Source organism: Cetorhinus maximus, chromosome 1 (assembly GCF_964194155.1).
Source record: "Cetorhinus maximus chromosome 1, sCetMax3.hap1.1, whole genome shotgun sequence".
Taxonomy (NCBI): Eukaryota; Metazoa; Chordata; class Chondrichthyes; order Lamniformes; family Cetorhinidae; genus Cetorhinus; species Cetorhinus maximus.
This window is the reverse complement of record NC_135879.1, coordinates 15,319,661-15,331,320: the sequence shown is the minus strand read 5'-3', so window position 1 is coordinate 15,331,320 and position 11,660 is coordinate 15,319,661. Positions and strand designations below refer to the sequence as shown.

The following is an 11,660-nucleotide window of genomic DNA, read 5'->3' as shown; positions in this document are numbered from 1 at the left end:
ATGTCTCTCCACTACTGAAAGTGTCATCTGAGTGGGTACACATCCTTTTTTACAGTTGCCATCCTGTTCTTTGTGCTACCTTATATCAAAAGATAGAACCTAGTGCCTCAAGTCATAACACATTTAATCTGTTTCTGGATGGACTGATTCCCATAATTACATTACACAACCATCAGTATCATTGTCTCACTTTTTTGCAAAGTGTGCAGAAAGATACAGGTCAAGTTCACCAGTTGAAGTAGCAGCCAATTCAACACATTCTTGTGATTAAAGTCTTTGAATCAATGTCAAGAATGTATCAACTTTCAGCTGCAGTGACTTCAAGTTCAGCGTAACTGAACTTCTGCTTTTCCTAAACTAAGAAAGTTATTGAAGGGTTCATTCACAAAATCAACAGCCACTCAACATTTATAAAGCGCCTTGAACATAACAAAACATCCTAATTTGTTTCATGGGAGCTGAATAAGGTAAATGTTGACATTGACCAAAGGGGGAGATTTTAGGACAGGTGACCAATGCTTAGTCAAAGAGGTAGGATTTAAGCAGCATCTTCGAGAAGAGAGGGTAAAGAGGTGAAATGGTTTGGAGAGTGGATTCTAGAGCCAAGATCACTAAAAGCACGGCAACCAACGGTGAGGCAAAGGATTTGGAAGATGCACAAGAGGCCAGAGTTGGAGGAATGCAGAGCTTTGGGATAGTTCTAGGGTTAGAGGATACAGAGAACGGAAGGAGAGAGGACATGGAGGAATTTGAACACCACAAGCTTACCATCAGCGTGAAGTGCTTTCATTGTGCACCAATACTACAATTATAGTATAAATGCCGAATCCACCAGCTTTTGAACACAGAGGAGTGGACAGGGAGCCTCAGTCCCACAAGTTTTAGACACTCTTGGCCTTTATACCCGATTTAAACTCCACAAATTTAACATCTCTGCAATGCCAAACTCAATAGACTAATGAGAACACTTGTTGTGTTAATCAACAGCACCGTGCAAAGGTTCCCACCACTGTTCAATCCTGCACTTGAAAGAATTCTGGGATCCCAGTCACGTTCCTGCCAATCTCCCAGTTGGAGCACAAGGTGAGATGGGGACTGAGTGTGACAAGGAATGAATGCTAAGTAGGGAATTTAGTACAGGTCGAAGTTCACTGTAGAGGTGGAGGAGGAGTTCCTTCAGCCTCCAGTAGCTGGTAAGTGTTGTTCTTTTGTCTCCCAGCTAGGAGACTTGCTATTACTTTAGCTGTGTACATTAATAACTAATTGACTAATGAAATAAATAAGATTAGATAGACATGGCAGGGTTGGTGGTGTGTCGTGACGGCAACATGTGGGAATCGGTGGAATGCATTTCAGGCCCAATCATATTTCCGTAAAACCAAACAGCTCTTACCGGAGACAGAATATCTTCATGTTCTTTTCAAGCATCTGACAGTCAAGCATCATCCAACTGAGTAACAAATCTCTTTGCTTTCCAATTGGTGTAGGAAGGCAGTGAGTCACAAGGGTGAATGTGTTGGCCAACTAATGGCTGGAGAGTGGGGACAAGTCATGTGATGAAACCTTCAGGAATACATTTAATCACAGCTGGCAACCCTAAAGGCAGGAGACATTAAATGACAAAAGGGGCAAATAAAGAAACAAAAGATGGATCCAGAGGATCAGTAAATGGCAACAGCAAAACTATTACCACCTCCTGTTGTCTGAAAATGTAGGAGCAGTGGTTATGATCTGGGGTCCACACCTCAAATATCAACTAACCTATTTTCTCCACGGATCCTGACTGATCTGCTGAGTTTATTTTTTTATCATTGTCTGTTGTTGTTGAGCTAACAAGTTATTTTTGCTGAGGGAACAGATTCCTTACTGATATGCCCTACCCCCTAATCTGGGGCTTCTTGAGCGCTGTAGCAAAAGTGCTGAGTGTTTCCAACATTTCCTGTTTTTGTTTCAGACTTCCTGCATCTGCATTTTTCTTGTCTTTCGTTTAAATTCTAGATGCTGCGAGAGCACTCGGATCAATACCCTGACAAGAACATTCATCAAGGCCCCAGAACTCCTCGAAGAATCTTCTGAGGTTTACCACCCAATCTATGCCTAGGAGTTCATGAAGCCTAAATATTGGCTCACCAAACTGCTTTACATCAACCAGTTCAGATTATATTAACATTTACAGCACCAACCTCGCATCGAAATTCAGACTGAGAGAGTGAATCCACACTCTTGCCAACTATTAAGGAAGTCAGGCAAAAAGTCATGAACTTACAATTGTTTATTGACCGTAGAATCAGTTAGCAGCATTTAAGCACAATGTAAATAGCTAGTAGATAAGGTTAATAATTAAATAAATACAGGTGCAATTCAGCATTAACTTCTCAAAAATTTTCAGTAGGCATCAGTGGCTGAGACTTTTGATTAGACTCTTTCGATAGCTGGCTAGTTAACAGCAATTGAGCCAATCTATTGTCCAAAGTCTATGTGTGTCTGTAGTTAGGGATATTTTCCAAATTTGCTCAAGCTTGTTCCTGAGTTTGCATGGATGAACTGGTTACTTCACCTTCCTCTTGACGGATGGTGTTAACCTTTTGAGACAGTATATAAACCTCTGACCGTACAGGTGCTGCTACCTCTTCCTCCTGGATCGATTCACGCTCCATCTTGGTCACTGGATGTGAACCAGTTGGCTTAAAATCTCACCCTCCTTGGTCACAGAGAAACTCGTGCATCTAAGCGACGGACTTATATCTGCCTGGTATAGCCATCCAACCTTTCACTCATAGATGCCAAGTTGCTCATTTATTCCTTAACTTCTCAGGTCTTTGCTCACAAAGGACCAGAAACCAGTCCAGATAAGGAAGGACATCTTTATGTCCTGTTTAAACAGCGTACAGGCCTGTGATCTTGATTAATTGTTTTCTATCACAGGTAAGGAATGTATTGGTTGCACCAGTAGGCTTCATGACTTAATCAGCATTAGCCCATTTCTTTTCAAGCATTCAATCTGACTGCATTTTAAGGTCACATTTTTAGGACATCCCGCCCTCAACTTTTAGTCAGGAACTGTCTCCAAACTTAAATAATGGTGTAGGCCTTCCATTTGCTTCTCTTTATATGTACTCGTGATGGAAGCAGAGGTAGTCATGCCCTAGTCATGGCAGGGAAAGGTGTTTTTGGGTCTTGGGGGAGAATTTTCTCCCCGTCGGGCAGGCCGGTCGGGAGCAGAGCCGATCACTGCCTGTTGCCTATGATCGGCTACGCGCCATTTTAAGTTGGCGGACCAATTAAGGCCTGCCCAGCGTGACGGATGCCTGGAGCGCTACCTGTGAGGGCAGGGGGAGGAGGGAGAGTCGGGGCGTGCGCGTGAAAGAATGCAGAAATCTCCCTGAGGCACAGAGCTGCCTCAGGGAGATAATGTTCAATTTGAAACATCAAAATAAAAAAAAGTTAAAAATCATTTACACATGTCCCCTCATGTGACAGTGTCACATGAGCTTGGACATGTTTATCAAATGTTTAAAAAAAAATACTTATTAATTTAAATACACCCTTCATCAAACCTCATCCCGCCTGTGGATGAGGGTCCATGAAAAATATAAGTCTGCCTGGGCTCTTCGCCTGCCCCCCGCCAACCTTAAGGTTGGACGGGCAGCCTTAACAATTAGGTTAATTAGCTTATTAATGGCCTTAACAGGCCTTTGACAGTTCGGCGGGTGTGCAACCGGCTCCAGTGCGCTCCCGCCAAATGGAAGGTCGGAATGACGCGTGGTGATATCAGGACGCACGCCTGATTTTGCGCGTCGGTGTGTGGGGCTCGCCCCCGCACGGTGAACAGAAAATTCTGGCCTTGGTGTCATGGGAGAAAAAGCCTAGTTTATGGGAGGTGGTAGCCTTAGTTTTGGAACTGTCTGATCCAAAATACATCAGGTTAAATTTGTTTCATTAGCTTCTTGTATTTCTGATATGTTTCTTGTGCACAAATTTCTGAATTCTCAACAGTTAGCGGGAATGTTTTTAGTTATGGTCAGGTGGCAAATATTAGCTCACGCCTTGGAGAAGATAAATTGTATTGATTATTTGCTTTTAGGGCTTTTTTGGGATGTCACAGAAGTATCTTGAATATTATTTCCTCATAATTCCACACAAAATAGCTAGGAGGAGGGACCCTGTGGAGTCTTTGTCAATTCAAAGAGTCAATTTAAATGTTATTGAAAAGAATCACTGAGTATGCATGGCTTTTTATTGTTTTAAAACCAATTATGTATTGAAGAAGTCAGATAATTTCAGGCAGCGAATGGTTAAGGTCTGGAATGCACTGCCTGAGGCTGTGGTGGAGGCAGGTTTAATTGAAGCATTTAAGAGGGAGAATGTGTAGGGTTACAGGGAGAAGGTGGGAGAATGGCATTAAGTGAACCGCTCATTCGGAGAGCAGACTTGATGGGCCAAATGGCCTCCTCCCGCGCTGTAACGTTTCTGTGATTCTGCAGTATTGTGCGGTGTGCATCAGTATAAGTAACAAGATTGAAAATAAATTATTAGCTTAGTTTGAAAAGGATGGGACAGAAAAAAAAAAGTACCGATTTTGTATCATTTTATTACAGGTCGAGTATCCTTTGTCCATAAATTCGAAAACCGAACATATTCAAAAACGGCAATTTCTTTGAACCTTGTCAACCTTTAGTGCGAGAAGTCTGTAACCCGAGCCAACACCGCCTGAGCAGACACAAACCTCACTGAGCACACCCAGCCTTTAGCACGGGATGACTAGTTGTTTGTCTGCAATGTTCACCTTGCGAACGCTCTCCTACATGCAGAGTTGCAGATGGCGCCACAGGCGGGTACTTATTACCAGTATCCCGTATTTATAATTCAGTGGTACATCTTACTTCTCTAGCCATTTTATTTACTTTAGACTACAGCTAGCCTAGGCTTCGGCCATTGTAATGTAAGTAGGCCTAATCCTATTTACGGTATCTGCAACCAAAATTATATGAGATCTGAAACACAATTGGCCCCAAGAGTTTCGGATAAAGGATACTCAAAGTGTATCAAGTGAATATTCATCGTGAGATTTTGCTGGGTTGCAAAATTCTCTTTGACGTTTTATATATTTAATATTAGAACTTGCACAAATCTGAGAGGATCCATTTTACCCTTCACATCATACTGACTGGAAAACCGGTTACAGAATGAGTTATTTTGAAAGGAGCCCCAGTTATGTGTGATAGCCATTACATCCCCTCACCTAGCCTAGAACACATGCCCTCCCCACTTACAGTGTGAAGACTGAAGAACCTCCTCCTGCAGTTATAATAGTTACAGAAATGTTTATTAACAATATATCGGCAAATCCCAGTCCATTGATATGGTCCTGTACATTGCCCTGGCAGCAAAGTCTGACAACTGACTGGCTGTTATTAGAAGGACCTACAGATTGCTGAATCCACTTGCCATTAGTCTTCCAGAGCCAGACCCTCTTCATTCCAACTACTCCAACATATTTAATCAAAGTATTAATAGTCCTGAAATTACCAGGCAACACATTTAACATCTAACAACAACAACAACAGGTATTTATATTGTGCTGTTAACATACTAAAATGTCCTAAAGTGCTTCACAGAAGCATTGACAAAATTTAACACTGAGCTACATAAGGAGATGTTAGGACCGGTGACCAAAAGAACAGAGTCAGCAGCGAGGGAATGGAGATTGTGGTGGGGACTGAAGACAATGATTTTGGTCGACCCAATATTTATCTGGGGGGGAATTTTTGCTCATCCAGTGCTGGATGTTGTACAAGCAGTGTGACAAATCAAAGGGAATGGGGGAAGGGGTCAAGAGAGGTGTTGCTGAGGTAGAGCTGGTATCATCAGAGTACATGTGAAAGCTGACATGATTTCAGATGATAAGGGGCAGCATGCAAAGGAATAGGGTGTGTCAGGACTCAATCCTTGCAGGGGGACCTAAGGGTAAGAGCGTAGGTATAGAAAAAGAAGCCATTGTAAGCCACGTAAACCCCGAGCAAAATTCAGAAACTACATATTTTTTTCTCTGTCATGCTTTCCTCCTTTTTCTATAACTACATTAACACCTCAGCCTGCTGATTGCGAGTTCTGCCTTTGTGGCGTTTCCTATGCCTGTAGCAAAACGCGTCAACCCTTACTCTCTCTTGGATAAGAGGACCCTCTGCTACTCATTGCTTTCAGAGGTGCATGGAGAGAGGTGGCAACCAAGACAAAGCAAGTTAACATCACGTTTCAACACAGTCTTGGAAACACATCACAGGTGAAGATCTTGACCAAAGCCTGCCACCCCCTTGCATTTATTATACTGAAGCGATGCTTCAAAGAGAACACAGACCAACTAGGACAGACGCACTAATCACCTATCACTAGATCAGAGATTTGCCACAAAACAAAACAAAAAACACATTTAGATCATTATCATTTATAGATATTGTTCTATTTGGGACTCAATGTATAAATTTGTTCAGTTTACAAAAATAGAGAGAAGACATTCATTGAAAACCTGAATGCGCGAAGACGTAAACAATGACCCTAAGGACTAATGGACTAACATCTCATTTCTCTTCAGCTGCTTTCTTTCCCAAAGATCATCCTGCTGTAGCATTTCTGTTGCTGTTCTTTCATGTTGTCTTTAACTTTGGCTCTTTTCAGAGCTCCATCCCTAAATGAAAAGAAAATATTCAGTCTCATCTTATGAGATTTAGGAATTTATAAGGACAAGGCTTGGATTGACTAGAAACCTCGAGAGAAAACATATAAAGCATTAATACTTGTGCCAGATACTCATCCTTGGATGAATTTTGATAATATCCAAATCCATTTGAAACAGTAATCTTTTGTTAGCTTCAGGATTAGAAGACTGTGTGTTTCCCGTGCTTGGCAGAATTGCTAAGGAGCTATTAGTTGTGCTATCACTAGGTTATTTAGCATGGTATAATCTACCACACAAATTTTTAAGATTCTTTGTCTCCACTATCATTCTCTTCAGCACGCCCCCCACAAAACCTCCCACCCCACCCCATCTGTAACCCCATTGTCCCAGAGGATGGTAGATGCTCCCAATGGTACAAAAGCAAAATTAACCGGATGCTGGAAATCTGAAAATAATTAAAAACAGAAAACGCTGGGAATACTCAGCAGGCTTGGCAGCATCTGTGGGTTGGGAAACTGAGCTAACATTTCAGGTGGATGACCTGCCATCACAAAAAAGTGAGACAAGTTAGAAATGTAATAGGTTTCAAGCAAGTGAAAAGGGGGGTTGGGAGGGGGTGGGGGAGAAGTGGAAAAAGGGAAGATCTGTGAGAGGGTGGACGCCAGGACAGGTAATGGGAAAGTAAAGAAACAAAAAGGTGTGTCTAGATGAGGTGTGAATGGCAGGATAGCAGCCATCCCAATACAAAGTAAATTGCACGTGGCTTGTTTTGGGAGGAGAGGTCTACTTGTGACAACAAATCAATATGGCCAACACTGCACCCAGAGATGAAGTACACTGGTTAATGCTATCACAGGCAAAGAGTCGTCAGGTGCCAGGGCTTTACAGGCTATAAGTGACATCACTCCATCAATGAAAAGGATAAAACTGTGCCCTGCAATGGGATTCTTTTAAAGTTACCGGGGCAAAGGGAAGGAAAATACTGACAAAAATAAACAGAAATAACCAAATACAGCAAGGGAAAAATGACTCTCAGTCACTTGCTGTGGGAAGAGAAAACACAGACAGTTCATCCTGAAAAGCAATGAATACACAACTTCCATCCTAAACATGGTACATTCCAAGGTGCTTTACAAAGGGTTTAAGGGGAGCATATACTGAGCCACGAAGGATGAGGTTCAGAAGGGTGATGGAGGACTTGGTTGAGGATATGAGTTTTGAGAGGATTTCTAATGGAGAAGACAAAGGTGGAGAGATTTAGAGAGGTAACTTCACAGCTGGCCTCAGGATGGGTTGAAGGCCTAGCCACCATAAAGGGGTAAATGGGGTGGGGAAAGCACATGAGGCTTAGCATGGTCATGGGATGGAGATGAAAAGAGAGAGAGATTACAGGATGGGGCGTGGCCAGAGGGGTTTGAAGACAGAGACGAAGGTTTCCGGTTTAAGGCAATGGAGAAAAGGAAGCCAATGTAGACCAGTGAAGGGTGATGAGCAAGCACCATTTGGCATAAAACAAGATGGGACAGCAGAGTATTTCACAAATTAAAGTTTATAGAGGATGAAGTAAGACAGCAAGGAAAATGTTGGTGTCAGTGTGTCTGGAGATGACAAAGACATGGGTGAGGGTTTCAGGGACAGAAAGTTCAGGTTGGACAAGGCAGCTGACATAATGCCTCAGAGTTTTGAGGAAAGGTTATCAACCAGAAAATGTTAACTTTGTTTCTCACTTCCTAAAAGATGCTACCCAATCTGCTGTGTGTTTCCAGCATTTCTTGATTTTAATTTCTTATATCCAGCATCCGTTACCACTTACATAGGAGTAAGGTGAAAGAACAAAAGACCATGACATTTAGGCTGCAAACATAAAAGGCCTGGTCTGCAAACAGAAGCCGAGTGGATCAAATAGTTAGTAGGCTTTTAACCCGACTGTTGGAGACTGTGTGTATTGAGTTTCATGTCGCTAAAACTCCTAATCTGGGTGAGTTTTGACAGCTCTAAGCTAAGCCTCTGCCTTTGAGTAATGGAAACAAAACGCTCCATCACACAGGAAAAGAAAAACAAATTGACTGTCTTCTTTTTCTCCTCCGTCCCCTTGCCAAAGAATTACAAAGCTTAACTGCCGCCCAATCATAAAAAGAATTTGCTTTTCATCCCCTTTCGACTAACTTGGTAGATAAAAGTTCAATCAAAATCCAATTCTTAAAAAAAGGGAAGTCTCCAAACAATCGCTCCATTTTATTATCGATTCAAAACGCGTGCACGAGTTAGTTACCAGGCGAGATCCACCAAGCCTCCCTGCTGAGCTATGGCTGCTTTGACTCGATTGGCAAACTGCACGGCATCTTCATCTTCCTGTAGAGAGTGAAGGGAGAGGCAAACCGTTACTCAGCAATCACTCCATTCCTGACGGGGCCAACGGTGAGAGAGTCGGTTCTTAATGAAAAAATGCAAGTTGACTAAGGTGACTCTGCAAAAGGGTTTTTAAAACATTTCATTTTCTAAATTGCAATTTCAGTACAGTACATTCAGACCTCCTGTGGCATTGCTCATGTAAAGAATCACAGAATCGCAGAATTGTTAGTGCAGGAGGCGGCCATTCGGCCCATTGTGTCTGCACTGGCTCTCCAGGCTAAGTAGCTCTACAACTGGGGCATTACCAAGCATCTAATATACATGTTCGATTTCCCGCAGCATTGTTTACAGATGAAAAGTATACTCACAGTCAAACACCTTCTCCTATACTGTATACAACTTACAGAACTAAAACAGGCCATCTCACACAACTGGTCCATGCCAGTGTTGGTGCTCCATTTCAGCCTCTTCCCAACTTTAATGCACTGTAACTCCACAACCAAAATCCTTCTATTCCGTTTTCCCCCATGTACTTATCTAGCTTCCTCTTAATTGCATCAATACTCTTTACCTCAACTACTCCACATGGTAGCAAGTTCCACATTCTATCTACTTACTGGGTAAAGTTTCTCCTGAAGTCCCTCTTGGATTTATTGGCGACTATCAATTATGGCCCCTGATTTTTGTCTGTTCCAAAAGTGGAAATACCTTCTCAATGTCTACCCTATCAAACACTTTCATAATTTCAAAGATCTCTATCAGGTCACCCCTCAGCCTTCTCTTTGCTAGAGAAAAGACTATTCAGTCTTCCCCAAACGACATAACCTCTTATGATCCCATTCACGGTGTCAAGGCCTCACTGCCTTTTATGCCTACCTGGGTTTAATGCATACCTTGTACAATGAGTAATTCTGGCAGATGTAATGCGGCTGGTACTGCATTCTGCCAAGATCTATCACCAACAGCGGCACGGCCTAACTCGCAAACTTAACTCTGCAGCTCGGGGCCTGGCTTTCTTCTCTGCTCAATGACGAGCACACAGCTAAGCTGCTTTAACCATGCATTCCCCCATGGCCTCCCATAGGTGGTGAATACACAGCTTCTCCAGCACATCTCACACCGATAAAAGCAAAGTATGCAGATGCTGGAAGTCTGAAATTTTTTAAAAAAAGCAAGTGCTGGAAATACTCAGCAGGTCTGGCAGCATCTGTGCAGAGAAAAAGAGAGTTAAAGTTTCACGTCGAACATGACTCTTCTGAGCTCCTGCTCTTCTGAATGCCTGAATTTTTGAAGAAGTCATATTTGACATAAAACGTTAACTCTGTTTCTCTCTCCACTGATGCTGCCAGACCTGCTGAGCATCACCAGCGTTTTCTGTTTACACATCTCGAGTTGCATATGGTCTCCAGATGCTGACACACAGCCACTTCCCAAACAGCAGACATCACTTTGCGCCATCCCTCTATTTCTCTCTGTTCTCCTCTCCCGTAGTGATGTCCGTCAGCTCTGATAACAGAACAGTGAAGCCAAATAGGAGTTGGATGTTTTTCTTTTAAGAATTTTGGAACTTTTCATGTACTGGCTTTAAATTTAATTAGAAACATACCGAGCAGTGGATCATGAAGTAACCCGACTGACACAATGAGATTTGTTTTGGATTATTCTCCTTTCTGTTATTTGGTGCTTTCGGGTGGGTAGGTTTTTTTTTAAAGTTTGTAATTTATTTGGCTGGTTTGGTGTAAACTCGTGATTTTATACCTGGTAGTTTTTCCTACCTGTTGAGACGTTTGAGCAAATTAGCTTCTTAATTAAACAGTGGTTACTTAAACCAGTTGCAAATGATGACAGATTAATTTTTTTCAAATACATACACATTGCAAGTTGCACAGTGAGGGACATTCAAAGCTATAAATCCGGTATGACAAACTTTACACAAGACTTTTAAGTGTATAGTCAGTCATAAATTTTACAAAGAGAACAGTGAGGTGCACACAATTATTTAAAAGGAATTACATTCAAAAGTTCTCCATCTTGCTATTTCCACCCTTTATCCTCATTACAAATTTGAATCTGCTGCAGATTCGGTGATGTCAGTCACTCACTTAAGCAGTCTGGCTGTCTGTCTGCTTACTTTCTAATATGATCCAGAAGTTAGCTCCCTTGTGTACAGGACCAGATCTCCTTAACTAAGTATGTGCATGTCTTTAATCTCTCTAAGCTAATTCTAGATGAGGCCTTTTTGGCTTCAGTTGTGAAACTGCTTTATTCCACAGTGGGTAAAACACAGAAAAGAGTATGATGACAGTCACTTGATACAATCAGCTTGACCTCTGTTCATGTTACAAAATTAATATACTAGCCCACTTCCATGGGTTCGCTACTGAACATTAATACATGATGCTTCTCTGAACAGGGCAGAGGTGTCACATAAACTCTGTCTGTCAGTCGCCCTGGCTAACTGGTTTCTGGCACCTGTGACGATTTTTCATGACCTTGCCTTGCAAATCAAAAGATTTGCTAACACCAAGGTGCTTGATGCCTTTTTGAATGTCCAGACATTACACAAAAATGTTCAGGATCTGTGCAAAACTGCCTATCCAACAAGTGGCAACCATGCCTCAGTGGCAGCACT

At 42.2% G+C, this 11,660-nt stretch overlaps 1 protein-coding gene across 2 annotated transcripts in view; it reads right to left on the bottom strand.

Annotated features, from left to right (window-relative positions):
• Window positions 1-6,429: 6,429 nt before the first annotated feature.
• gpat3 (glycerol-3-phosphate acyltransferase 3) overlaps window positions 6,430-11,660 on the bottom strand; it is a 44,253-nt gene continuing 39,022 nt past the window's right edge. For both annotated transcript variants that reach the window (XM_078535600.1, XM_078535564.1), the window contains exons 12-13: window positions 8,949-9,028; window positions 6,430-6,685 (exon numbers count right to left, since the gene is read on the bottom strand). In XM_078535600.1, coding sequence (XP_078391726.1) covers window positions 6,589-6,685; window positions 8,949-9,028 — 177 coding nt within the window. In that variant the 3' untranslated portion in view covers window positions 6,430-6,588. The remainder of the gene's footprint in view (window positions 6,686-8,948; window positions 9,029-11,660) is intronic.